Source organism: Oncorhynchus masou, chromosome 1 (assembly GCF_036934945.1).
Source record: "Oncorhynchus masou masou isolate Uvic2021 chromosome 1, UVic_Omas_1.1, whole genome shotgun sequence".
NCBI classification, from domain to species: domain Eukaryota; kingdom Metazoa; phylum Chordata; class Actinopteri; order Salmoniformes; family Salmonidae; genus Oncorhynchus; species Oncorhynchus masou.
In genome coordinates, this window is record NC_088212.1 from 18,886,418 (window position 1) to 18,914,091 (window position 27,674).

The 27,674-nt window shown below is 43.4% G+C and overlaps 1 protein-coding gene across 4 annotated transcripts in view; it reads left to right on the forward strand.

The window, feature by feature from the left end:
- Nucleotides 1-27,674, forward strand: part of LOC135524912 (acetyl-CoA carboxylase 2-like) — a 52,691-nt gene that overhangs the window by 15,782 nt on the left and 9,235 nt on the right. For 3 of the 4 annotated variants that reach the window (XM_064952901.1, XM_064952777.1, XM_064952843.1), the window contains exons 2-37: nucleotides 4,241-4,373; nucleotides 4,615-4,753; nucleotides 4,919-5,028; nucleotides 5,261-5,342; nucleotides 5,472-5,570; nucleotides 5,802-5,911; nucleotides 6,226-6,336; nucleotides 6,946-7,155; nucleotides 7,365-7,535; nucleotides 7,724-7,885; nucleotides 7,986-8,149; nucleotides 8,666-8,816; nucleotides 8,952-9,055; nucleotides 9,322-9,403; nucleotides 9,731-9,876; nucleotides 9,960-10,110; nucleotides 10,242-10,376; nucleotides 12,270-12,416; nucleotides 12,706-12,894; nucleotides 13,181-13,281; nucleotides 13,381-13,469; nucleotides 13,580-13,704; nucleotides 15,730-15,843; nucleotides 16,033-16,146; nucleotides 16,247-16,336; nucleotides 16,442-16,560; nucleotides 18,286-18,309; nucleotides 18,940-19,080; nucleotides 19,213-19,312; nucleotides 19,618-19,725; nucleotides 19,881-19,937; nucleotides 22,368-22,409; nucleotides 22,541-22,756; nucleotides 23,060-23,215; nucleotides 26,958-27,161; nucleotides 27,450-27,605. In XM_064952901.1, the coding sequence (XP_064808973.1) occupies nucleotides 4,241-4,373; nucleotides 4,615-4,753; nucleotides 4,919-5,028; nucleotides 5,261-5,342; nucleotides 5,472-5,570; nucleotides 5,802-5,911; nucleotides 6,226-6,336; nucleotides 6,946-7,155; nucleotides 7,365-7,535; nucleotides 7,724-7,885; nucleotides 7,986-8,149; nucleotides 8,666-8,816; nucleotides 8,952-9,055; nucleotides 9,322-9,403; nucleotides 9,731-9,876; nucleotides 9,960-10,110; nucleotides 10,242-10,376; nucleotides 12,270-12,416; nucleotides 12,706-12,894; nucleotides 13,181-13,281; nucleotides 13,381-13,469; nucleotides 13,580-13,704; nucleotides 15,730-15,843; nucleotides 16,033-16,146; nucleotides 16,247-16,336; nucleotides 16,442-16,560; nucleotides 18,286-18,309; nucleotides 18,940-19,080; nucleotides 19,213-19,312; nucleotides 19,618-19,725; nucleotides 19,881-19,937; nucleotides 22,368-22,409; nucleotides 22,541-22,756; nucleotides 23,060-23,215; nucleotides 26,958-27,161; nucleotides 27,450-27,605 (4,552 nt within the window). The remainder of the gene's footprint in view (nucleotides 1-4,240; nucleotides 4,374-4,614; nucleotides 4,754-4,918; nucleotides 5,029-5,260; nucleotides 5,343-5,471; nucleotides 5,571-5,801; nucleotides 5,912-6,225; nucleotides 6,337-6,945; nucleotides 7,156-7,364; nucleotides 7,536-7,723; nucleotides 7,886-7,985; nucleotides 8,150-8,665; nucleotides 8,817-8,951; nucleotides 9,056-9,321; nucleotides 9,404-9,730; nucleotides 9,877-9,959; nucleotides 10,111-10,241; nucleotides 10,377-12,269; nucleotides 12,417-12,705; nucleotides 12,895-13,180; nucleotides 13,282-13,380; nucleotides 13,470-13,579; nucleotides 13,705-15,729; nucleotides 15,844-16,032; nucleotides 16,147-16,246; nucleotides 16,337-16,441; nucleotides 16,561-18,285; nucleotides 18,310-18,939; nucleotides 19,081-19,212; nucleotides 19,313-19,617; nucleotides 19,726-19,880; nucleotides 19,938-22,367; nucleotides 22,410-22,540; nucleotides 22,757-23,059; nucleotides 23,216-26,957; nucleotides 27,162-27,449; nucleotides 27,606-27,674) is intronic. The other variant, XM_064952800.1, reaches the window with a different exon arrangement.

The window sequence follows — 27,674 nt, forward strand, 5'->3', positions numbered from 1 at the left end:
ATCAATAATGGCACACTAGCTGTACTATTTTGTTTTCTCTGTAATAGTAGTCAATAGAACAATGATGGGTTCAATGCCCTCTTGTCCAGCTATTTTAGACCTCAGGAAGCAATTTGTGAGTTTGTTTACTTGACTGTTGTGCTGCTAAAGGCACTTGAAGGCTGAGTGTGGCATTCCAGTTGGTCTTGGTTAGCTAGCTACAGGGCCTTCACTAAGTATTTACACCCCTTGACTTTTTCCACATTTTGTTTTACAGCCTGAATTTAAGGTGGATTAAATAAAGATTTTGTGTTACTGGCCTACACACAATACCCCATCATGTCAAAGTGTTTTTGTAAATGTATAAAAAAATGAAAAGCTGAAATGACTTGAGTCATTCAAACCCTTTTGTTATTACAATCCTAAATAGGTCCTGAATACAAAGTGTTATTTTTGGGGCAAATCGAACAACGCATCACTGTATACCACTCTTCATATTTTCAAGTATGGTGGTGGCTGCACCGTGTTATGGGTATGCTTGTAGTCGGCAAGGACTAGTGCGTTTTTGAGGGGATAAAAAGAAATGGAATAGAATTAAGCACAGACAAAATCCTAGAAGAAAACCTGGTTCAGTCTGCATTCCAACAGACACTGGGAGACAAATTAACCTTTCAGCAGGATAATAAACTAAAACAAGGCCAATGATACACTGGAGTTGCTTACCAAGACAACATTGAATGTTCTTGAGTGGCCTAGTTACAGTTTTGTCTTATATCGGCGTGAAAATCTATGGCAAGATTTGAAAATGGTTGTCTAGCGATGATAAACAACCATCTTGACACAGCTTGAATTAATTTTAAAATAATAATGTGCAAATATTGTACAATCTAGGTGTGCAAAGCTCTTAGAGACTTTCCCAGAAAGACTCACAGCTGTAATTGCTGCCAAAGGTGATTCTAACATTTATTGACTCAGGGGATTGAATACCTATCTAATCAAGATATGTTAGTGTTATATGTTTCATACACAGTACCAGTCAAAAGTTTGGACACACCTACTCATTCAAGTTTTTTGTAAAAATGTGTACTATTTTCTACTTTGTAGAATAATAGTGAAGACATCAAAACAAATAACACATAGGGAATCATGTAGTAACCAAAGAAATATATTTGAGATTCTTCAAAGTAGCCACACTTTTTGTCTTGATGACAGCTTTGCACACTCTTGGCATTCTCTCAACCAGCTTCATGAGGTAGTCACTTGGAATGCATTTCAATTAACATCTGTGTCATGTTAATTTGTGGAATTCCTTTCCTTCTTAATTAGTTTGAGCCAATCAGTTGTGTTGTGACAAGGTCGGGGTGATATACAGAAGATTTCCCTATTTGGTAAAATACCAAGTCCATATTATGGCAAGAACAGCTCAAATAAGCAAAGAGAAACAACAGTCTATCATTACTTTAAGACATGAAGGTCAGTCAATCCGGAAAATCTCTAGAACTTTGAAAGTTTCTTCAAGTACAGTTGCAAAAACCATCAGTCGTTATGATGAAACTAGCTCTCATGAGGACCGCCACAGGAAAGGAAGACCCAGAGTTGCAAGCAAGCCTACATTGACCAGAAAACGGACAGCTGAATTTCTAACGTTTTTAGTCAGATAATGTTACAATTTCCTACTTCCACACCTTTCGGGAAAGATTGTGTTGTCCTGCAAACAATTCACAGATTTAAAGAGGATTTGCAACATTTCTCATCAGCTGGCTTGCAGATCACCAATTAAATTTGTACATTAAATAGTACCTGCAAAACACCAGTCTCAACGTTAACAGTGAAGAGGCAACTCTGGGATGCTGGCCTTCTAGGCGGAGTTGCAAAGAAAAATCCATATCTCAGACTGGCCAATAAAAAAAAGATGGTAAGATGGGCAAAAGAACACACACACTGGACTGAGGAACTCTGCCTAGAAGCCTAGCATCCCGGGGTCGCCTCTTCACTGTTGACGTTGAGACTGACGTTTTGCCAGTTGAGGACTTGTGAGGTATCTGTTTCTCAAACTAGACCCTCTAATGTACTTGTCCTCTTGCTCACTTGTGCACCGGGGCCTCCCACTTCACTTTCTATTCTGGTTAGGGCCAGTTTTGCGCTGTTCTGTAAAGGGAGTAGTACACAGCGTTGTACAAGATCTTCAGTTTCTTGGCAATTTCTCGCATGGAATAGCCTTCATTTCTCAGAACAAGAATAGACTGACGAGTTTCAGAAGAAAGTTATTTATTTCTAGCCATTTTGAGCCTGTAATCGAACCCACAAATGCTGATGCTCTAAGTACTCAACTTGTCTAAAGAAGGCCAGTTTTATTGCTTATTTAATCAGCACAACAGTTTCAGCTGTGCTAACATAATTGCAAATGATCACTTAGCTAATCCAAGTTGATCATTTTAAAAGGCTAACACAACGTGCCATTGGAACACAGGAGTGATGGTTGCTGATAATGGGCCTCTGTACGCCTATGTGGGCGCAGGGTAGCCTAGTGGTTAGAGCGTTGGACTAGTAACCGGAAGGTTGCGAGTTCAAACCCCCGAGCTGACAAGGTACAAATCTGTCGTTCTGCCCCTGAACAGGCAGTTAACCCACTGTTCCCAGGCCGTCATTGAAAATAAGAATGCGTTCTTAACTGACTTGCCTGGTTAAATAAAGGTAAAAATAAATAAATAAATGTAGATATTCCATAAAAAATCAGCCGTTTCCAGCTACAATAGTCGTTTACAACATAAACAATGTCGCCACTGTATTTCTGATCAATTTGATGTTATTTTAATGGATAAAAAATGTGGTTCTCTTTCAAAAACAAGGACATTTCTAAGAGACCCCAAACTTTTGAACGGTAGTGTATGTCATAGCTGACACCCCATTCTTTTTGCAGAATTTAAAAAAATCTTAATTTGGAGGAGATACAGTATTTAAGAGTTTTTGGACAACATGTTCACATGAAAACTTGAGGGAGATTTTATCTTAACTCCATCACCAAAGTTTGCATTGGCACAGTTCTTCCACTAAATTAGTTTAAGAACATTTTTCTTTTCAAATTGTTAAAAATAGTCCCTTTGCATAGAATTGTATGGTTTGTTCAACTTTGAAATCATTGTTTTTTTGTTTGGTATGAGTGAAAACATAATTCCATTACCTTGGAATTACCCCTGTATTGTTTAGTGTTTGATCATTCTCGGTAGTGAACATTATATTGTTTTATTGTGCCCCCTGTCACTCTTCAATAATATAGGCAGATATTCTGAAAGTCTGGCTTCTAATTGAGTCATTATGTGATAATTTTGAACTGAAAACGAAAACCCATATCCAGGTTACTTTTAACTGACTGCAGTTCAAAATGTAAGAAGTCACTTGCACATCTGAGCTATCTTGTTGCAGTTACATGGTAACATAGAGAGAACTTTAAAGAAAAGAGAAACCTGCACACTGCTCTTGTTAGTATCACACTTTTTTAAATTGATGCTTACTTGTCAGCTTAACTGAGTGCAGTTAGTATTGTTTCCATTAGCATATATTTTTCATATGAACTTGGTCCATGTGAACATTTTGGTGGTTGTGCACAATGGAGAGATGGTAAAATGCTCTGCCACTGCTGATAGGATTAAGGGCTTGTGTAACTAGGCTATGTATTTTTGATGATAACACATTAACCTTTGATTGTCTTTGTGGTCTGGGAGCATTGTTTATACGTGCAGTACCAGGCATGTCTGCGGCACCTCTGTAGGTAACTGAGAGGATTAGCATGTGTGTTGTATTGTAGCCTGTCAGATCGCAGAGTTGAAACATTTGTCTGTCACGGTAGACTGAACACCTTGCTTAGGATATGGCTGACAAAATGTTTGGCTCACAGAGAAGGTAAGACATGCACTTGTGACTTGAGCTGTGACAGCACAACCATTACCCTCTGTAGAGACTGAACTTTGGCTGATTGCTGTGACGGTCCAATGCTGCTGTTTCCTCCTTGTTCTGGGTTTGGCCCGTGAGTCCTATGTTGGTGAACTTGCTTGCTGGACGGGAATGTTCTTCTAGAAGTCCTACGTCCTAATTTACCGTGACCTACTTTACATGATGCAGAGATTTGTCCCAACACAGAAATGACTGATTGCCAGTTGCTTAATGTTTTACTTGAGTTGTGCGTATGAAATATTTATAAAAAGCGTGAGGCATTGATGCGTTTGTGCTCTTGGACTACCACTTGTATGTTTTCTCTTTCCAGGCCTAGCATGTCTCACCCACATCTGGTGAGGAAGGGTCGCGAGCACCGAAAAATTGAGCTGCAAAGAGACTTCACCGTGGCCTCGCCGGCTGAGTTTGTCACCCGCTTCGGAGGAACCCGTGTGATAGATAAGGTAAGATATCCCTCCCTGTCTGTCTGTGCCTTTTTTGGATGCGTGTCACTGAATGTGTGTCTCCCTTGACTAAACTCCTCATTAAGCTATGAGCAACAGACAACAAAATAGTGTCAAAAGTTGAGTTGAGTACTGTTTACTTTCTTCTCTTTTTTATTTTTGTCTCTCTTTTTCTATACTTTTTTCTCTCTCTCTTTGTCTCTCTTTCTTTCTCTCTCTCCCACTTTTTCTCTTTCACAAGGTGCTGATAGCTAATAATGGCATAGCGGCGGTCAAATGTATGCGTTCCATCCGCCGTTGGTCCTACGAGATGTTCCGGAATGAGAAGACCATCCGTTTTGTAGTGATGGTCACCCCTGAGGACCTGAAAGCGAACGCAGGTCAGTGAAACATGTTTTAGCAGGTCATCATCATCAGCTCCAGATGGTTGTTCATCATTGTGTCTCTTGGCAGATCTGTTAGATAAAGTCGACAGCGAGTCACTCAATTTTTTCTGTGTGAACTTCTCACGAATAACTAACTGTATGTGTGTGACTCTTCTATAGAGTATATCAAAATGGCGGACCACTATGTACCCGTACCCGGCGGCGCCAACAACAACAACTATGCCAACGTAGAGTTGATAGTGGACATCGCCAAGAGGATCCCTGTACAGGTCAGACGGTGCTCCTCCATCTCCATTCTCACCCACAGGAGAATTTGTTTTTGCTTAGAAGGGACATTACCAATCCCAAATCAAGTCCCAATGTCCTATGATGGGTGGACCGGCGGCCATATTGAGTGCACCGATGAATTTTGCTGTCAAATTGGTCTGAGAGGCTTTGTCTCTTCTAGTAATTATATTTTCATGGCTCCCACTCTGATCTCGGTTTTCTTATTGTTCACAGGCGGTCTGGGTTGGATGGGGTCACGCCTCTGAGAACCCCAAACTGCCTGAGCTCTTGGACAAGAACGGAATCTCCTTCTTAGGTACAGCCCGGCATGAAGCCGTTTGTGGATGATTGGATGGTTAACTCGCATTACAACACAAGCACCATTCATTGTGGTGTGTTGATGTAGATATGTTTATATTTATATATTTTTTTGCCTGTGTCTCAGGGCCATCCAGTAAGGCCATGTGGGCCCTGGGTGATAAGGTGGCCTCCTCCATCGTGGCCCAGAGCGCAGACATCCCCACCCTGCCCTGGAGTGGATCAGGTGATATAGCCCCCTGCCCCACACTTACCCCCAGACCTCCCCCATCCATCCATCCTTGCATCTTAACCCCTTCCCCACACCCCTAGTTTTAGGACTCTGACTGGGTGACTGACTGTTGTTTTTTTTACACTAGCGGTTTTGAAGATGATTCTGTTCTATTCTATACTCTGTCATAACAGTGTATTTGTCCTGAACTAGGTTTCATGTTATTTTCTCTTGCGTGTGCTGTAGGTCTGAGAGTAGACTGGACAGAGGATGACCAGAGGCTCGGCCACGTGATCAGCGTGCCTCCAGAGGTCTACGTGCACGGCTGCGTGCGTGATGTTGACGTTGGACTTGCGGTAAGCATCTCCACACCATCGCCAATGCTGAAACCATTGAGACATCCTTTGCAGCAAATGACAAGTAGTCACTGGAGAGGTATTTAATTCACTCGGTTTGTATTGATGTCCTTTAAGATGTCTGAAACGGTGGATTTCAATGTGTTTCTTTCCCGAGCAATGGAAATGCTGTCCCTAACTCTCTTTTAAACCAAGGTTCATAAACAGTGGAGCAAACTGAAGATGAAACGCGTTGGTTTTAACAATAAAATATTTGATTTCAAGTTCAGGGTTGCTGAATATCCTTTCGTCTGCAATGTGCTTTCTCCTGAAAGGGAGCAGACAGAATTGGCTACCCGGTGGTGATAAAAGCGTCAGAAGGAGGAGGGGGTAAGGGCATCCGGAAGGTGGACAACGCTGAGGACTTTGCCAGCTTCTTTAGACAGGTTTGTGTCATTGCATTTCGCACGCAGGCACACACACACACACACACACACACGCAGGCACACACACACATTTTAATACTTTATTTGAATCCACATCCACACAGCTAGGCTGCCCATAACACCTGACACACACGCACGCACACACACACATTTTAATACTTTATTTGAATCCACATCCACACAGCTAGGCTGCCCATAACACCTGACATGCACGCACACACACACATTTTAATACTTTATTTGAATCCACATCCACACAGCTAGGCTGCCCATAACACCTGACACGCACGCACACACACACATTTTAATACTTTATTTGAATCCACATCCACACAGCTAGGCTGCCCATAACACCTGACACGCACGCACACACACACATTTTAATACTTTATTTGAATCCACATCCACACAGCTAGGCTGCCCATAACACCTGACACGCACACACACACACACACACACACACACACACACACACACACACACACACACACACACACACACACACACACACACACACACACACACACTGCATGAGATGTCATGTCCATAATTAGCACAATTTTGTGTTACCCTCATCTAATACAAATCGATGGATCCATACATCTACAGGTGCAGTCGGAGGTGCCTGGCTCGCCCATCTTCGTCATGCAGTTGGCCCAGCATGCCCGTCACCTGGAAGTCCAGATCCTTGCCGACCAGTATGGCAACGCAATCTCCCTGTTTGGCCGAGACTGCTCCATCCAGCGGAGACACCAGAAGATCATTGAGGAGGCCCCGGCCACCATAGCATCTTCCACCACCTTTGAGCACATGGAGCAGGTGAGACACAGAGGGCCTTTCCTTGTCGTTGTGTTCTCCATTGTAATGACGATTCTCCCCTTTGACATTTAGATACTTGTTTTTCGGCCATTTCACTATTCCATAGTTGTGTTCATTAGGGCACACAACGGAAAATGTAGTCCCTCCCTGTTTTAGTCAGTTATCTTCCTCTTGGTGCCTAATGAACACAAGCCCCCTCCCCATGTCAGTATGCAGTGCGGATGGCTAAGATGGTGGGCTACGTGAGCGCAGGCACCGTGGAGTACCTCTTCTCTGAAGACGGGAGCTTCCACTTCTTAGAGCTCAACCCCCGTCTGCAGGTAGAACACCCCTGCACAGAGATGATTGGGGATGTCAACCTGCCTGCCGCCCAGCTACAGGTACGCAGCAGCCAGAGGTCAGGGTTTAATCTCGTCCTTTGGCTTAGTTAATGATCGCATTCCATTTTTTTCCGCAATCTCAGTAAAATGTCATATTAATGTGGTTGTTGAGATGTTCTGAAAGCTTTAGGAACGGTGAATAGTTCCTTGGGAATAAACCATGTTAACTTGGTCTTTCTCCTTTGTAGATAGCTATGGGGATCCCCCTCCACAGGATCAAAGACATCCGCATGCTTTATGGAGAGGCCCCTTGGGGGGACACCACCATCAACTTTGAGGCCCCCGACTGTGTACCCAGTCCCCGGGGACACGTCATCGCGGCCCGCATCACCAGCGAGAACCCAGACGAGGTGTGCATTCTACAGGGCTGGCCGGCCATATTCTTAACAAGTGATGGCATGGGTTCTGCAGGCTCACAACTGACCTGTCCTCCCTCCTTGTCACTCGCAGGGCTTCAAGCCCAGCTCGGGCACAGTGCAGGAGCTCAACTTCCGCAGCAGTAAGAACGTGTGGGGCTACTTCAGTGTCGGGGCTACCGGGGGTTTGCACGAGTTTGCTGACTCCCAGTTCGGCCACTGCTTCTCCTGGGGGGAGAACCGAGAGGAGGCCATTTCGTGAGTCCTTCCTTGCCTTGTTGTGTTGTAGACAGTTATTCTGATGAAGTCCCTATCGACCGCTAGCCCCTACTCCCTAACCACTTCTGTAGACCTGAGGATAGGATAGGTGGATGCAATATGGTGACATTTTCACCTGGCCAATCAGAACCCCAATCAGTGGTTAGAGCGTTGGACTAGTAACCGGAAGGTTGCAAGTTCAAACCCCCGAGCTGACAAGGTACAAATCTGTCGTTCTGCCACTGAACAGGCAGTTAACCCACTGTTCCTAGGCCGTCATTGAAAATAAGAATTTGTTCTTAACTGACTTGCCTAGTTAAATAAAGGTAAAATAAAAAATAAATAAAAAAGAAGGCAAGATGAAGCTATTATCAAAGTGCTCTCAGATCTACATGAGTGATTTGGGTGTATGGGCTTAGATCCATTTGGAATTCTGCATGAGTTGGTGGTTTGTGTGTTGGTGTCTTACCGTACCTGGGGTGTGATAGTGGTGGTGGTTACTGTGTGGTGGCGCAGGAACATGGTGGTGGCCATGAAGGAGCTGTGTATCCGAGGGGACTTCAGGACCACGGTGGAGTACCTCATCAAGCTGCTGGAGACAGAGAGCTTCAGGAACAACGACATCCACACCGGCTGGTTGGATAATCTCATCGCAGATAAAGTTCAGGTAGAGGACCCTTGTGGAATATGAACATAAATCTTTAAAAAAGTCAATCCTGTAAGACCGACAGTTGGTTAAAAACAAATCTCCAACGTCTGTGTGTGTGAAAACATCTCCAACGTGTGTGTGTTCTCCCTGAAGGCGGAGAGGCCAGACACCATGCTGGGCATTGTCTGCGGGTCGTTACACGTGGCGGACTCTAGTTTCAGGAAGAGCATGTCCGACTTCCTGCACTCACTGGAAAGGTGGCCTACTATAGCCCAATTCACATTCTCACCCCCCTTTCTCCCTGAAGTGTGCAATTGTTACTTCCCCCTCAAGGCTGAAAAAGTATTGGATTGGCATGGAGTTAGATGGAGTGTTTTTCTCCCATATTTGTTACATCCAATCCAATACTTATAAATCCTTGAGGGGGAGAAGGAAGATAATCTGAATATCACCTTTGTCGGTGTGTTATTGCTGTGAAGTTGTACACCTGTCTAAATCCAGTATATGAAATGTCCTTCTGTAGGGGCCAGGTGCTGCCTGCAGCCAGTTTGCTCAATACTGTCGAGGTGGACCTGGTCTATGAGGGGATCAAATACTGCCTCAAGGTACGAAGACCTCTCATTACACCTGTCTCATTCTCTGTCATGGCTTGATCTTATCCTCTCAGGGATAAGTGCTTCTACATCTGCTTTGCTGTTTGGTGTTTTTGGGCTGGGTTTCTGTACAGCACTTTGTGACATCTGCTGATGTAAAAATGGCTTTATAAATACATTTGTTTGATCAGGGGCGAATCCTAATTTCAGTCAAATTTTCACTTAGTCTCCTATTGACATCAATGCATGACTAAGTAAAAATTCATTTCAAGTGGAAGTTAGGATTCGCCCCTCAGAGTTATCAACCAATAAGAGTTCAGCATTGTTTGTGACTGACAGGTGGCTCGCCAATCCCCCACCACGTACGTTGTCATCATGAATGGCTCGGACATTGAGATCGATGTCCATCGGCTGAGTGACGGCGGCCTCTTGCTCTCCTACAACGGCAGCAGCTACACCACCTACATGAAGGAGGAAGTGGCCAGGTGGGACTTTCTTTCGGGTGGATGGATGGGCCATTAAGACAATTCTTTTGCCATCATGAACGTATGTATTTGTAACCCTCTAGCTACCGGATCACTGTTGGCAACAAGACGTGTGTGTTTGAGAAGGAGAAAGACCCTACAGTGCTGAGGTCGTCCTCTGCTGGTAAGCTCCTGCTGTACCTGGTGGAGGACGGAGGCCATATCTGTGCAGGGAACTCGTATGCAGAGATCGAGGTGAGCGAGGAGTCCATGAAAACCTACTGTATGTACAGGTTTGGTTTTCATAATTAGATAATCGTTACATGGGTAGTCAGTCTTGTTTGTGTGTGTGCATGTGCCGACTGACTCCTGCGGTGCGTCTGCAGGTCATGAAGATGGTGATGACACTGACAGTGGTGGAGTCTGGCTGTGTCCACTATGTGAAGAGGCATGGGGCGATGCTGGAGCCTGGCTGTGTGGTGGCACGCATGGACCTGGACAACCCCAGCAGCATCCATCCAGCAAGTCACTCCCTCACCTACTTCAATACAACTCTATGGCTGCATCTGAACTGGCACACTATCCAATATTTACACTGTACTATATAGGGAATAGGGTGCCATTTCGGACACAGCTATTATAGTAGGCATTCTTATCACATAATACAGTACAAATCACATAGTAGTGCAATAGGTTTAAAACATACACCACCATTCAAAAAAGCTTGGGGTCACTTAGAAATGTCCTTGTTTTCCATTAAAACAAACATGAAATGAGTTGCAAAATGATTAGGAAATGTAGTCGAGACGTTGACAAGGTTATGAATAATGATTTTTAATGGAAATAATAATTGTGTCCTTTTGGAACTTTGCTTTCGTCAAAGAATCCTCCATTTGCAGCAATTACAGCCTTGTAGACCTTTGGCATTCTAGTTGTCAATTTTTTGAGGTAATCTGAAGAGATTTCACCCCATGCCTCCCACAAGTTGGATTGGCTTGATGGGCCCTTCTTACGTACCATACAGTCAAGCTGCTCCAACAACAGCTCAATAAGGTTGAGATCCGGTGACTGTGCTGGCCACTCCATTATAGACAGAATACCAGCTGACTTCTTCCCTAAATAGTTCTTGCATAGTTTGGAGCTGTGCTTTGGGTCATTGTCCTGTTGTAGGAGGAAATTGGCTCCAATTAAGCGCCATTCACAGGGTATGGCATGGCGTTGCAAATTCTTCAAGATCCCTTTTACCCTGAACAAATCTCCTACTTTACCACCACCAAAGCACCCCCAGACCACCACATTGGCTCCACTATGCTTGACAGATGGCGTCAAGCACTCCTCCAGCATCTGTTCTTTTTTTCTGCATCTCACAAATGTTCTTCTTTGTGACCCGAACCTCAAACTTAGATTTGTCTGTCCAGAACACCTTTTTCCAATCGTCCTCTGTCCAGTGTCTGTGTTCTTTTGCTCATATTTTTATTGGCCAGTCTGAGATATGGCTTTTTCTTTGCAACTCTGCCTAGAAGGCCAGCATCCCGGAGTCGCCTCTTCACGGTTGACGTTGAGACTGGTGTTTTGCAAGTTGTATTTAATGAAGCTGACAGTTGAGGACTTGTGAAGCGTCTGTTTCTCAAATTAGACACTCTAATGTACATGTCCTCTTGCTAGGTTGTGCACCGGGGCCTCCCACTTCTCTTTCTATTGTGGTTAGAGCCAGTTTGTGCTGTTCTGTGAAGGGAGACGTACACACCCTTGTACGAGATCTTCAGTTTCTAGAGCAATTTCTCGCATGAAATAGCCTTCATTTCTCAGAACAAGAATAGACTGACGAGTTTCAGAAGAAAGTTCTTTGTTTTTGGCCATTTTTAGCCTTTAATCGATCCCTCAAATGCTGATGCTCCAGATACTCAACTATTCCAAAGAAGGACAGTTTTATTGCTTCTTTAATTAGTCCAACAGTTTTCAGCTGTGCTAACATAATTGCATAATCAATTAGCCTTTTAAAATTATAAACTTGGGTTAGCTAACACAACGTGCCATTGGAACACAGGAGTGATGGTTGCTGATAATGGGCCTCTGTTCTGTCGATATTACATTAAAAATCAGCCGTTTCCAGCTACAATAGTCATTTACAACATTAACAATGGCTACACTGTATTACTGATCAATTTTTTGTTATTTTAATGGAAAAAAAATGTGCTTTTCTTTCAAAAACAAGGATTTTCTAAGTGACCCAAAACTTGTGAACGGTAGTGTACATCATGAAAATCACACGCTTTCACATAGGCATGGACAACAACTCACCTACACAACAGTCCCATCAGTCAGCTAGTCAATAGCAGGGATGATGCAGTGGTCAGTCACACATTTGGAGGCTGGTTTATATCTGAATCTCTGTCTTCCTGTGGATCTCTTAGGTGGAACTGAACACAGCCTCTCTCCCAGCCCAGCAGCCGCTGCCCATCGTGGGGGAGAAGCTCCACCAGGTCTTCCACATGGTCCTGGAGAACCTGGTCAAGGTTATGGATGGCTACTGCCTCACCGAGCCCTACTTCAGCAACAAGGTGTGGGCCTCCACCTACTGCAGCTCTGCACATACCAATAGAGGGGTCGCAAGGTTCCAGGTCGACATTATTATCGTAGTCAAGCAGATTATCAGATCGCATAATGCCCCAAAGAAGTGTTTTATCTTCCCCGGAACCACATAAATCTTGTCAGGTTGTTATGAAGACAAGTTGGAATGCGGGCAATTGCATCCCTTGTGCACACTGTAGAATGGGAATGTTGATTGAGCTGTGGGACAAGAGTGTGATATAAGGGTGTGATGACAGTATTTTCCCCCCACCCCTTCAGGTGAAGCTCTGGGTGGGCTCCCTGATGAAGACCCTGCGGGACCCCTCGCTTCCCCTGCTGGAGCTGCAGGAGATCATGACCAGCGTGTCCAGCCGTATCCCGCCCGGTGTGGAGAAGGCCATCCGCAAAGTCATGGCCCAGTACGCCAGCAACATCACCTCGGTGCTCTGCCAGTTCCCCAGCCAAAGGGTGAGTGACTTAGCCTGGAATCCTAACTGATATGCTCCGTCTGACCATTCTCACTTCGCCAAAGTGAGTGGCTTCGGAGTACCTTAGTAGCAGGTTGGTCCCCAGATCTTTTTGTGCTGTCTTGCCAACTCTTACAGTCATTGTCAGGCACCATACAATCGCCACCACATGATCAGACTTGGGACTGGGAATTGAATAAATGCACAGTGAACTGCATCCACCTCTCAACTAATGAAGTGAATCCTTCTACAGTACGCCTACTGAATTTGTTCCCCCTCCATTTTAGATTGCCTGTATCCTGGACAGCCATGCGGCCACCTTACAGAGGAAGGCTGACCGGGAAGTGTTCTTCATGAACACTCAGAGTATCGTCCAGCTGGTGCAGAGGTCCCACTTCTCTTATTTCACATCTGAATCATCACTCCATAACAGACTTGACTTCAGAGATATGATGTTTGAGTGGATTGTGATATGAATGTGTCACAGGTACCGCAGTGGAATCCGGGGTTACATGAAGTCTGTGGTGCTTGATCTGCTCAACCGTTACCTTCAGGTTGAAATGCAGTTCCAGCAAGGTGATTGGTGTTTCACTGTTGATATAATCAAGACATAGACTGTATCCTGCAGTTGTATTTTATATTGTAGTGATACATGGTATTCCAATATTTTTTCCTTTTGTGAACAGCTCACTACGACAAGTGTGTGATCAACCTGAGGGAGCAGTACAAGCCTGACATGACCCCTGTGCTGGAGAGCATCTTTTCTCACGCCCAAGTATCCAAAAAGAACATCCTGGTCACTATGCTTATTGTAAGAATACTTTCTCAACTTAACACCCACAGCTCCGCCTCCACTTGATGAAGAACAAGTGAAGCTTAAACATCAATTCAGCCTCAATCTTTATAAAGGAAAATGCATTGCGCAAATGTTTATGCTATATCGGAGGGGTCAACCAACACAACCTGCAAGCTGTTCTCTGCTTGACTTTGTCATTGGTCATTGAAACCCAGCCTGGCCTTATAGACTAGACGTAGCATAGTAAATGTAAATCCGGGACACTCAAATTATAGTGAACAAAAATATAATGAACAAAAATATAAACGCAACATGCAACAATTTCAAAGATTTTACTGAGTTACAGTTAATTTAAGGAAATCAGTCCATTGAAATAAATAAATTAGGCCCTAATCTATTGATTTCACATGACTGGGAATACAGATATGCATCTGTTGGTCACAGATGCCTTTAAAAACAAAAGTAGGGGTGTGGATCAGAAAACCAGTCAGATGCAGAGCGATGCATCTCCTTCGCATAAAGTTGATCAGGCTGTTGATTGTGGAATGTCCCACTCCTGTTCCATGACTGTGTGACGTTGCTGGATATTGATTGGAACCGGAACACGCTGTCGTACACGTTGATCCAGAGCATTCCAAACATCCTCAATGGGTGACCTGTCTGGTGAGTATGCAGGCCATGGAAGAACTGGGACATTTTCACCTTCCAGGAATTGTGTACAGATCCTTGCATCATGTAGTCGTGCATTATCATGCTGAAACATGAGGTGATAGCGGCGGATGAATGGCACGACAATGGGCATCCGGTATCTCTGTACATTCAAATTGCCGTTGATAATATGCAATTGTGTTTGTTGTCCATAGTTTGCCGTCCAAAACCATAACCCCACCACCACCATGGGGCACTCTGTTCACAATGTTGACATCAGCAAACCGCTCACCCACACAACGCCATACATGTGGTCTGCGGTTGTGAGGCCGGTTGGATGTACTGCCAAATTTTCTAAAACAATGGAGGCAGCTAATGGTAGAGAAATTAATATTACATTTTCTGGCAACAACTCTGGTGGACATTCCTGCAGTCAGCATGCCAATTTTAGGCTCCACCAAAACTTGAGACGTGTGGCATTGTGACAAAACTGCTCATTTTTAGTGGCCTTTTATTGTCCCCAGCATAAACCTGTGTAATGATCATGCTTTTTAGTCAGCTTCTTGATATGCCACACCTGTCAGGTGGATGGATTATCTTGGCAAAAATAAATTCTCACTGACAGCGATGCAAACAAATTTGTGCACAAACTATGAGCAAAATAAGCTTTTTGTCCATATGGAAGATTTCTGGGATATTTTATTTCAGCTCATGAAACATCACATTTAAATCACATTTTATTTGTCACATACACATGGTTAGCAGATGATAATGCGAATGTAGCGAAATGCTTGTGGGACCAACACTTTGCATGTTGCGTTTCTATTTTTGTTCATTGTAGTATGATATGTTACATTTGGTATGGTTACATAAGACCGATGGTTACTTAAGGCAAAAACGAAAGAAGGATGGTTGGTGGGGGTGGAGGGGTGAGCTTATAACTGGGGGGGGGTGTATAACGCAAATGTCTAGCAACCCAAAGGTTGCTAGTTCGAATCTCATCACAGACAACTTTAGTATTTTAGATAATTAGCAACTTTTTAACTACTTTGCAACTACTTAGCATGTTAGTTAACCCTTCCCCCGAATTGCAATTTGTGACATATCATACGAAATGGGTGATGGACATCCACAAATGAATACATACCATAAGAAATGTAAAATATCATACTAAATCGAGTGTCTCGGATTTACATACAGTATAATACAAAATGCTCTGAGACCAGGTTCGGAAACCACACCTGTCTTTATAATACAAAATTATCATTGTAATAATTTTCAGTGAACCTGCAGTGCAGTTTTCCTACATATGTAGTTTGTTGTATTGGGGCCATGTTTTACTTCTCTCTAATGCTAATAGGGAGTGGGTTGTGTATCCCTGGTGATGTTTAGGATCAGCTATGTGGCCGGGACCCCACCATAACAGACGAGCTGATGGCCATCCTGAACGAGCTCACACAGCTCAACAAGATGGAGAACTCAAAGGTGGCTCTGCGTGCCAGACAGGTATTTTTCGCAACTGTTTGTACTGAATGACGTTTTCCCATAATGGAGTGTACTGTTCTTCATCATTCTAGGACTTCCGTCAGACTGGTAAGACCTTAGTCAGATAAGATGATAGATGTTATTCACTTAGATAGGCAGTTTAGTAGCTACAAAACACCAGATATTGATGGACAAGTGTGTATTTTGCAGGTTTTGATAGCTTCCCATCTGCCCTCTTATGAACTGAGGCACAACCAGGTGGAGTCCATCTTTCTGTCTGCCATTGACATATATGGGCACCAGTTCTGCCCAGAGAACCTGAAGGTGAGCATCATATTTTCTGCATTGTATGCAAAACAGCATTTGTTTGTTGTTGTTGACTTACACAACATCCAAAGGATAATATTGCTTTTCCCCTCGGCAGAAACTCATCCTGTCTGAGACCACTATCTTCGATGTTTTGCCCAATTTCTTCTACCATTCTAACCGGGTGGTGTGCATGGCTGCCTTGGAGGTAAACATAGTGAACAGCATATAAACTGGATTTGGCTTCATCCTGATGGCATCATTTTGCTAAAATTCTCCCTTATGTTCTCTTCCCGCTGTCCCCTCCCTATAGGTGTACGTACGCAGGGGCTACATTGCTTATGAGCTGAACAGCCTCCAGCATCGCCAGTTGCAGGACGGGACGTGTGCTGTAGACTTCCAGTTCATGTTGCCGTCGTCCCACCCCAACAGGTACCCAGCCAACGGCAGACACCAGTTCTCTGCCAGCATCATAAAGCAGCTCTACACCAAACTCTCTACCCTATCTCCCATCTATGGAATTCACATAATTTTGACCATTGCAACATACAATAAAAGGCTTCCATAGCTGCCAGGTACAAGGCTTCCATAGCTGCCAGGTACAAGGCTTCCATAGCTGCCAGGTACAAGGCATCCATAGCTGCCAGGTACAAGGCATCCATAGCTGCCAGGTACAAGGCATCCATATCTGCCAGGTACAAGGCTTCCATAGCTGCCAGGTACAAGGCTTCCATAGCTGCCAGGTACAAGGCATCCATATCTGCCAGGTACAAGGCATCCATATCTGCCAGGTCTCCCCTTGTGCCAAAAAGTGACCAGTAAGAAGTATTGTGAGTTGAGATAGAAGGAACAGGGTGGGTGCAATTTGCCATAAACTCGGGGATTCGAAAATAGACATAGAAATGACAGTTGGTTTACAACACAAAGTTACAACTCTGCCATTATGATAACTGTGTCAAAAGAAAAGTTGTTTGTAGTTAATTCACTATTCACCACGTAAGGCTTTAATTATGTTAAGCAATGTGACTGGAAATCTATTGTATCTGGTTGATTTTTTTTTTTTTTTTTTTTTGGGGGGGGGGGGGGGGGTGTATCTTTGTTAACGAATGAGCCAATCGATGTTCAGTCCCTATACTGAGAGCACTAATAAATCCTGTAACCCCTGTTCATAGTACAGTCTGTGTGCTGCTTCCATTTGGGCACAGCAGTACACCCTCTCTGTCCTTCCTCTACCCCCCCCCCCCCCAATTATTTATTTTTTTACCCTTATTTTACTAGGTAAGTTGGCTGAAAACACATTCTCATTTACAGCAACAACCTGGGGAATAGTTACAGGGGAGAGGAGGGGGGTTGAATGAGCCAATTGTAAGCTGGGGATGATTAGGTGACCGTGATGGTATGAGGGCCATAATGGGAATTTAGCCAGGACACCAGGGTTAACACCCCTACTCTTACAATAAGTGCCATGGACTCTTTAGTGACCACAGAGTGTCAGGACACCCATTTTACATCCCATCTGAAAGACGGCACCCTACACAGGGCAATTTCCCCAATCACTGCCCTGGGGCAGATTTTTTTAGACCAGAGGAAGGGTGCACCCTACTGGCCCTCCAACACCACTTCCAGCAGCATCTGGTCTCCCATCCAGGGACCGACCAGGACCAACCCTCCTTAGCTTCGTTGTTTTCCCACCGCCACTTTGGGGCAAATAGTCAGACCGAGGTAAAGTATTGGGATTAACTGCTGTTATATCAGATTGCTTTCAAGATGGCAACTCTCCGATTCCACAAACCAGGAAAAGGACTTCAGTCATTGTTATTGTTTAAAACATTTTTTTTTCTTACAGAGTGTTGCAAATTCTATTTCACTGAAAGTCGGGCCTGATTGCAGAGGCTTAACTTTTCTCTCTGCTCTCTTATTATGTTATAAGTCTGGTTTCATGAATGCAACCTGAAAGATCACAATGGATCTCAATCACACACAGTACAGGAATACAATTACCCATAAGCTGCTTTTTTTCATGATGATTATTAATGTGTGCAAAGCTAGAGTATGTCATAAAGTGCTTTGAAACTAATAAGAATGCAAGAGGTAAAGGAAGAGCTTTCAGGTGGATCATCCACTGCAAACATTCACCTGCCAATTGTCTGATTTCAGAGGGAGCAGCCCTACTCTGAACAGGTAGATTACAGCTCCTCCTTCCAGGCATCCTGCCACACGGTGTCTGGCTCTGTCTGTGTATGTCTCCTAGCAATGCATGGCTTTCCCCCCTCTTTTTAAAACTGTAAACCTCTGCCAAATGACTTTCTAATGTTGTGTATTGTTTGTCTTAACTTTCATAGAGATAATTCACTTTTGGGAGGCACATTTAATTTGTCTGACCTACAGTATGCATTGTGCCTTTTAAAACCTTGTGTGATTCCTTTGTGACAAAAAGGGGAATCTGTATTCTACCAGAGGCTGATTTGCCCCTCATAGGCCACTGTAGTAATCTGCCCCACCATTTCCAATCAAACACAATCAGCCAATCAGTCAATCAGTTCATATTATGAAACGTATTATCAAAGAAAAAAAGTGTCTTGTGAACAAAGATATTGCTGTCTCTTATGCTTTATGGAAAGACAACAGGTACAGTATGCTATTGGCATCATGATGTAAACTTGATCACCAACACCTACACTCATTTGTGTCAATGGTTGTTCACCATGCCTAGTGCTGAAGAAAAGCAACCCCCAACCTTAACTGAACATTACTCTCTGTGCCCACCCCAAACCTACCCAGGAGTCACCAGTGTATCCTCCCTCCCTTCAGGGTGGCGATGCCGGTGAACAGCACAGGGCAGTTTGAGATGAGGCGGCAGGGTAGCGAGCTCTTCCTAGAAGGGGCACTCTCTCCCCCCTGTCAGCGCATGGGGGCCATGGTGGCCTTCCAATGTTTTGAAGACTTCAAAAGGTGAAATAACACAGAGAACAACTCTTGAGTGTCAGGTTTGCATGGTAGAAATATGTAGGCTGGGTAATATAGGGTAATACTACGCCTTGCCCTGACCTGACCAGTGTGTCCATCCGCTGGCTGTGTGTGCAGGAACTTTGACGAGGTCATCTCCAGCTTTGCTGACCCGCTCCTGGAGAGCCCGCTGTTCTCCGAGGCCTGCCCCAGCCTCTACGAGGAGGACAACTGCAAGGTGACCATGTGATGGGATCGTGTTACACAGGCTTTACAGACCTTTTGACTCTGGTGGTGTTTGCGAGCCGCCCCCAAGGGATCCCCTAAATGGACCAAAATATCAGACAGAAAATATATACTGTTTGCCTAATACTAATGATATGTATGTTCATAATATAAGACATTTATATTATTTTGTTACCATCTATGTTAATTAACTGTACATCTCATAGTGTATCTTTAAGAGGATCATTTGGTATATGAGGGGGAAGGCTGAGATTTCTCACTAAGCTGTGATTGATTATTTCCCCTGCGCACCTGCAGAACATGAGGGAGAACCCCATCCATATCATCAATGTGTCCATCAAGTCGGCAGACACAGAGAATGACCATGCCTTGGTCACATCCTTCGCTGCCTTCGCCCAGTCTAAGGTCAGCAGCACTGTTCACCCCCCCAAACTCTCTCAGTAACATTATGGATTTCACTCAGGGGGGAATCTTAAAGGGGTTCACCCCTTCACTATTATCCCAGTGTCCTATGATTTCTGCACTAGGATGATACTTGATATGATAATTTGTTATTCCAGAAAGTTTTACTCTTTGAGCACGGCATCCGAAGGATCACGTTTTTAGTCGCACAGAGGGTAAGATGCTTCTACATTTGAAATAGCCTCGTACGATCATCCTGATCTCCCAAGCTTCCATTCTGTTGCACGGAATCCATGTAGCGAAACAGAATGGAAGCATGGAGATCAGAATGGTCATACGAGGCTACATTTGAAATTCCCTTTGTTGTTGTTGAATAAAATGGTGAGTAGTACTCCGTCATCTCTTACTATTAATAAGTGTGGCTTGCAAAAGCAGCCACACTTTTAATATTGTACCACTCATTTCTGACTTCTAGTTATTCTTTACAATGCTGCTCCTCTTATACAGTTTAAGCTAGAAACGCAATTCAAACTTTAAAAGTAGACTGGTCTTGAATAGCGTGATTTTATACAATTTCCTATACTAATCATACTCATAAAACGTATTGAACTTCATCCACTTTCACACTATTTCTTCAACATTCTAAAGCTTCCATTGTAACATCATGACTTCCAACATTCCATTCGCTGTGAATGCAACTTTTGACACAAATCAGCTCCTTTGACCACTTCCTCAACAAGTTAGACGAAAGGTTAGAGGGTATGACATCTCGGTCAACTTCCCTGCTATTCAAATCTGAAATCAGAACATAATTATCTGGTACTGATCAAACGTTACAGGTGTTTAAGTAACCGCATCAACAACATTTTCTCAAACTTTTTATAAACAACTGACATTTTGACCACTTTCCCAACAAGTTAGACGAAAAGTTAGAGGGTATGACATCTTGGTCTACTTCCCTGCTATTCAAGTCTGAAATCGTAACAAAAATATCTGCTACCAATCACAAGCTGATTGTCGGAGTTTAGAGTGATGAAAATTAGCTATGTAATATCAGCAAATAGCTCTCTTATGTCCCCTCATTGAGCATCTTAAACAGAGCCGTAAACAGAGCCGAATACCAATGCATTTTAATGGATAAAGAGCCATAGACTAGAATGGTAAAATAAATTCTAGACCTATGTCCTCTTTCACCGTCTACGCTATCAACTCCAAACCAACGCCGAGATGTTCAGACTGACTGTACTTGGATTGCTTGCCAAAAGATTTTTGAAAGTATACAAGTATGTACCTTGGATGGTGCCTCCATTGATCATGTTCCTGCATACAAATATCTGGGTATCTGGATAGACAATAAGCTGTCTCTTAAAAAGCATGTTGATGAGTTATTTCAGAAGCTGGGAATACAAATGGGTTTCTTCTTTAGAAATAGGTCTTGCTTCTCGCTAAACAGTAGAAAGCAGATCATTCAATTAACGTTCCTACCGGTCATAGCCTATGGTGACATTATCGCCATAGGCTATAATGTTTTTTTTTAGGAACTCAGTCAGGGGTCTCAACTGTTGAAAGTTAGAATAATAGAATACACAAATTGCAATTTCAGAAATGTGGTTGTGCATCAGCAGTCACTCATTTAGCCCATGTCAGATATTCGTTTTTTTTATTGTTAAGTTAGTCTAGTGGCCAGCTATCTAAACTTGTAGTAAGCCTGGTCAAATTACCGACCAGGTTGGAAACCCATTGATCATCTGTTATCATATTAAAAACTGCAAACATTTGACACCACCCTATGGCAAAATGTGTAGAATTGCAGGAAATGTGCTGTATAACTGCTCATTTTGTCTCCACCCCATGGCAAAATTAGTAGAATTGCATGAAGTTAGTTATAAAATTGCAAAAAAGTGTAATATTGGGATGCAAACTCAAAATGTAATACATTTCAACTGTATATCTGACATGGTACAGGTGTCTTTTTTTAAGACCATAACCATGTGTGTGAAGTGTATACTTTTGTTTCAAAGTAGATTTGTTTAAGACTACCAAGAGACACTCTGTGTGATTTAGCCCACTGCTGTAAAAGGTTTTAAAGCCATTAGATGCAGTTAGACATAGCGCTCTTCGTTTTATTACAAGGCGACATGTTCTGTTCACTGCATTCTTTACTGTTGGAAAGTCACATAGGTTGAGTCATTGTTCTCTTTTTATTTATAAAGCTATTTTACAAAAACTCCCGCCGTACCTAACATCATTAATAACCTTCAGACGTACTTGTTAACATGCCTGGTCTCAGGAATGGCTAACTCTGGTAATCTCTTCGGTCTCCTCGGAATAAATCAGCTTTTAGTTCCTTACAATCTACAGATTTCCCCAACTGTATTTTGTGAATTGTGTGCATGTTGGTATCAATGGGACTGCCTGCTAAAATAAAGGTTGCAAAAATGGTTCAGTAACTTATGATTAATGTACAAGTAACTTATTAACATGAACTTACATTAAACTATGGCTAATAAAAGCAGGGTCATGTATAAAGATTTTTGTAATGGAAAATTAAAACAATCCTTTCTTATTTGACAATAATAGTCTCCCTGTTTCTGACCCTTTTCTTCGGTTTGATTGATAACATTTTTCTCTCTGATTTTTACCAGAGGGAATTTCCCAAGTTCTTCACTTTCAGAGCCAGAGACGGGGTAAAAAAACAACAACATATTTACACAAAATAGTTCTCACAGTAACTGGACATTTGTTATACATGAACAACTTTAAAACACTAGTAAACTATCTCTCTCTCAACACCCCCCACTTCCTCACTCTCTCCCAGTTCCAGGAGGACCGTATCTACAGGAACCTGGAGCCTGCTCTGGCCTTCCAGCTGGAGCTGAACCGCATGCGTAACTTTGACCTGACAGCCGTGCCCTGTGCCAACCACAAGATGCACCTGTACCTGGGCGCCGCCCGTGTGCAGGAGGGTGCCGAGGTCACCGATTACCGCTTCTTCATCCGAGCCATCATCCGCCACTCTGACCTCATCACAAAGGTACAGGGGGGTGGAGTCAACGCCACACAAAGTTAAAGGGAAACTTTGGGAATGAGGCCCTTTATCTACTTCCCCAGAGTCAGATGAACTCATGGATACCATTTTTATCTCTGTGGCCAGTATGATTGTAAATAATATGTTTTTCTTAACTGACTTGCCTAGTTAAATAAAGGTTAAATGAAATACAAATCCCTTTAAAAATACATGTACTGTTTTTGTTCTCTTATATTTAAGATAAATAGATTGTCTTGCTAAGAATAATGTTTTTATTTCTTAGCTCTTGCTCCTCTCTCTCTCCTCCAGGAAGCATCCTTTGAGTACCTGCAGAATGAGGGCGAGCGTCTTCTCCTGGAGGCCATGGACGAGCTGGAGGTAGCCTTCAGCAACAATAATGTGCGCACTGACTGCAACCACATCTTCCTCAACTTTGTCCCCACCGTCATCATGGACCCCTCCAAGGTCAGTGTGCCTCCTATCTGCACTGCCGGCTCCTCCAGACAGTGCTTAGCTCAGTGATTGACGACAACACTTTTCGTAATATTCCATCTTTAAAGGGGCTATGCAAAACTTTTACCTCTGGGGGTGCTCCAGGGCCAAAACAGGTCCTTTAAATGAACACACATATTGCCCAGAAATGAACTTATTGGACAGAAAAGAGCACACCTCTCCAGGCCTATGAGCAAAAACATACAACTAAGGATTGTGTGGTTTCATGAATTAAGAAGGGAATGATCTTACATGATGGTGGCCTTAGTTAAAGTGGTAAATGATCTTAGAGCCAACACAGATGCCAAACAGCTCTCTGTCCTTGTACTGTTGGATTTAAGTGCTGCTTTTTCGAGGTGGGTTGGACTCTTTGGTCTAGTTCTAAATTGGTTTAGGACCTACACCATATATACAAAAGTATGTGGACACCCCCATTCAAATTAGTGGAAATCAGCTATTTCAGCCACACCCGTTGCTGACGTGTATAACATTGAGCACACAGCCATGCAATCTCCATAGATAAACATTGGTATTAGAATGGCCTTACTGAAGAGCCCAGTGACTTTTTCAACATGGCAACGTCATAGGCAGCCACCTTTCCAACAAGTTAGTTTGTCAAATTTCTGCCCTGCTAGAGCTTCCCCGGTCAACTGTAAGTGCTGTTATTGTGAAGTGGAAACATCTAGGAGCAACAATGGCTCAATTGCAAAGTGGTAGGCCACAAAAGCTCACAGAACGGGACCACTGAGTGCTGTAAAAATCGTCTTTCCTCGTTGCAACACTCAATACCGAGTTCCAAACTGCCTCTGGAAGCAATTTCAGCACAATAACTGTTTGTCGGAAGCTTCATGAAATGGGTTTCCATGGCTGAGCAGCCACACACAAGCCTAAGATCACCATGCACAATGCCAAGCGTGAGCTGGAGTAGTGTAAAGCTCTCTGCCATTGGACTGGAGCAGTGGAAATGCGTTCTCTGGCGTGATGAATCACGCTTCACCAGCTGTCAGTTTGACGGACGAATCTGGGTTTGGCCGATGCCAGGAGAACTCTACCTACCCCAATGCATAGTGCCAACTGTAAAGTTTGGTGAAGGAGGAATAATGAATGGTCTGGGGCTGTTTTTCATGGTTCGGGCTACACCCCTTAGTTACAGTGAAGGGAAATCGCAACGCTAAAGCATACAATGACATTCTAGACGATTCTGTGCTTCCAACTTTGTGGCAACAGTTTGGGGAAGGCCCTTTCCTGTTTCAGTATGAAAATTCCCCTGTGCACAAAGCGAGGTCCAAACATAAATGGTTTGTTGAGATCGGTGTGGATGAACTTGACTGGCCTGCACAGAGCCCTGACCTCAACCCCTTTGTAGACCTTTGGGATGAATTGGAACGCCGACTGCGAGCCAAGTGTAATCGCCCGACCTCACTAATGCTCTTGTGGCTGAATGGAAGCAATTCCCTGCAGCAATGTTCCAACATATAGTGCAAAGCCTACCCTGAAGAGTGGAGGCTGTTATAGCAGCAAAGGGGGGACCAACTCCATGTTAATGCCCATGATTTTGGATTGAGATGTTTGATGAGCAGCTGTCCACATACTTTTGATCATGTGGTGTATTTAGGGCAAGAGTTTTTTTTCCCCGCCCTTTTGGAGTTCCACAGGGTTGATTTTTGCATACTGTTCAGTTTATATATGTTACCCCTTGGCAGCGTAATCAGAAAGCACAGGGTTGATTTTTGCATACTGTTCAGTTTATATATGTTACCCCTTGGCAGGGTAATCAGAAAGCACAGGGTTGATTTTTGCATACTGTTCAGTTTATATATGTTACCCCTTGGCAGCGTAATCAGAAAGCACAGGGTTGATTTTTGCATACTGTTCAGTTTATATATGTTACCCCTTGGCAGGGTAATCAGAAAGCACAGGGTTGATTTTTGCATACTGTTCAGTTTATATATGTTACCCCTTGGCAGCGTAATCAGAAAGCACAGGGTTGATTTTTGCATACTGTTCAGTTTATATATGTTACCCCTTGGCAGCGTAATCAGAAAGCACAGGGTTGATTTTTGCATACTGTTCAGTTTATATATGTTACCCCTTGGCAGCGTAATCAGAAAGCACAGGGTTGATTTTTGCATACTGTTCAGTTTATATATGTTACCCCTTGGCAGCGTAATCAGAAAGCACAGGGTTGATTTTTGCATACTGTTCAGTTTATATATGTTACCCCTTGGCAGGGTAATCAGAAAGCACAGGGTTGATTTTTGCATACTGTTCAGTTTATATATGTTACCCCTTGGCAGGGTAATCAGAAAGCACAGGGTTGATTTTTGCATACTGTTCAGTTTATATATGTTACCCCTTGGCAGCGTAATCAGAAAGCACAGGGTTGATTTTTGCATACTGTTCAGTTTATATATGTTACCCCTTGGCAGGGTAATCAGAAAGCACAGGGTTGATTTTTGCATACTGTTCAGTTTATATATGTTACCCCTTGGCAGGGTAATCAGAAAGCACAGGGTTGATTTTTGCATACTGTTCAGTTTATATATGTTACCCCTTGGCAGCGTAATCAGAAAGCACAGGGTTGATTTTTGCATACTGTTCAGTTTATATATGTTACCCCTTGGCAGCGTAATCAGAAAGCACAGGGTTGATTTTTGCATACTGTTCAGTTTATATATGTTACCCCTTGGCAGCGTAATCAGAAAGCACAGGGTTGATTTTTGCATACTGTTCAGTTTATATATGTTACCCCTTGGCAGCGTAATCAGAAAGCACAGGGTTGATTTTAACTGCTATGCAGACGATACAGAACTTTACATTTCTGTGCCACCAGAGGATTTTAGCTCCACAGTTAGATCATTAGACTGTATTAATGATTTAAATACTTGGATGGCTCACAACTTCCTCCAGCAAAATCAAGACAAGACTGATGTACTTATTATTGGAACCAAAACACAGAGGGAATCTGGCTGCATGTTTTAATTCACAGGCAATAAAGATCAAACACCTAGGTGTTGTTTTAGATTCTGAACTCAATTTCGAATCACACATTAGGAACATTGACATTGCTTTTTACCACCTGAGGAACATTGCCAAGGTGCGGCCGTTTCTATCTCAGACTGATAGAGAGTCTCATCCATGCTTTTACTACTGTAATGCTCTCCTGTCTGGTCTATTCAAGAAAGCCGTTGTTCAACTGCAAAACATACAGACTGCTGCAGCAGACTGAGAGCACACATTACACCGCTTTTAAAGTCTGCACTGGCTGCCTGTGAGTTTTAGAATACATTTTAAGATTCTTCTATTGGCTTTTAAATCAATCAGGTCCTCTGACACTGGCCTTTTAACTATCCCAAAGCCCAGGACCAAGAGGCATGGAGAGGCATTAGTTATTATGCCCCCAGCCTCTGGAATAACCTGCCAGAGAACCTGATGGGAGCCCAAACTGTGGAAATATCTAAAAGAGATCTTGAAACACCTTTTTAGGTTTTTTTTTCCTCCAGGTGCTTTTTAGTCTTTCAGTTTTTATTGTTATTATTTTGTTTATATCCTCTTATGTTTGTTGTGTAGTAAATATTTCAGTTTTTCTGTATTGTTTTTTCCTGTGACGCGCATTGCATTCATGTCTGAAATGTGCTATATAAATAAAGCTTGACTTGTATATGAACTATACTGTATGTGTTGCCTCTCTGTGTCCTCTCTCTCCCCCTTTTAGATTGAGGAGTCAGTGCACTCCATGGTGATGCGTTACGGTAGTAGGCTGTGGAAGCTCCGGGTGCTCCAGGCCGAGTTGAAGATCAATATTCGGCTGACGCCCACCGGGACCTCCATCCCCATCCACCTGTTCCTCACCAACGAGTCAGGCTACAACCTGGATATCAGCCTATATAAGGAAGTCACAGACCCCTCAACAGGACAGGTAGGTAGATCAGGAAGAGCACTATAAACCGGATCAGCTCACTTGCTTACCGATGCTACAGGAAATTGCCACTCACATTCAGTGTGCACAGATTTGTACACACTGCACAGCCAGAGAAATGGTGTTGAATAAGCAGTGCAGGAGTATAGATTCTACAATTAATAAAGGTTTCATAGGGCATTCATGAAGACTAGATGCTTCACAAATCATTGATAAGAACTTTCTTTTTAAGTTTCTCTATCAATTCAAAGCTATGAGCTGCTGCTGACCTCCGTCTCCGATCTCTAGATCATGTTCCAGTCATACGAGGACAAGCAGGGCCCTTTGCACGGCATGCTCATCAACCATCCCTATGTCACCAAGGACCTGCTGCAGTACAAGCGCTTCCAGGCTCAGACCCTGGGCACCACCTACGTCTACGACTTCCCTGAAATGTTCCGACAAGTGGGTTCCCGCTCTCTCTCTCTCTCTCTCTCTCTTTACCTCTCTCTCTCTCTACCTCTCACTGTAAAC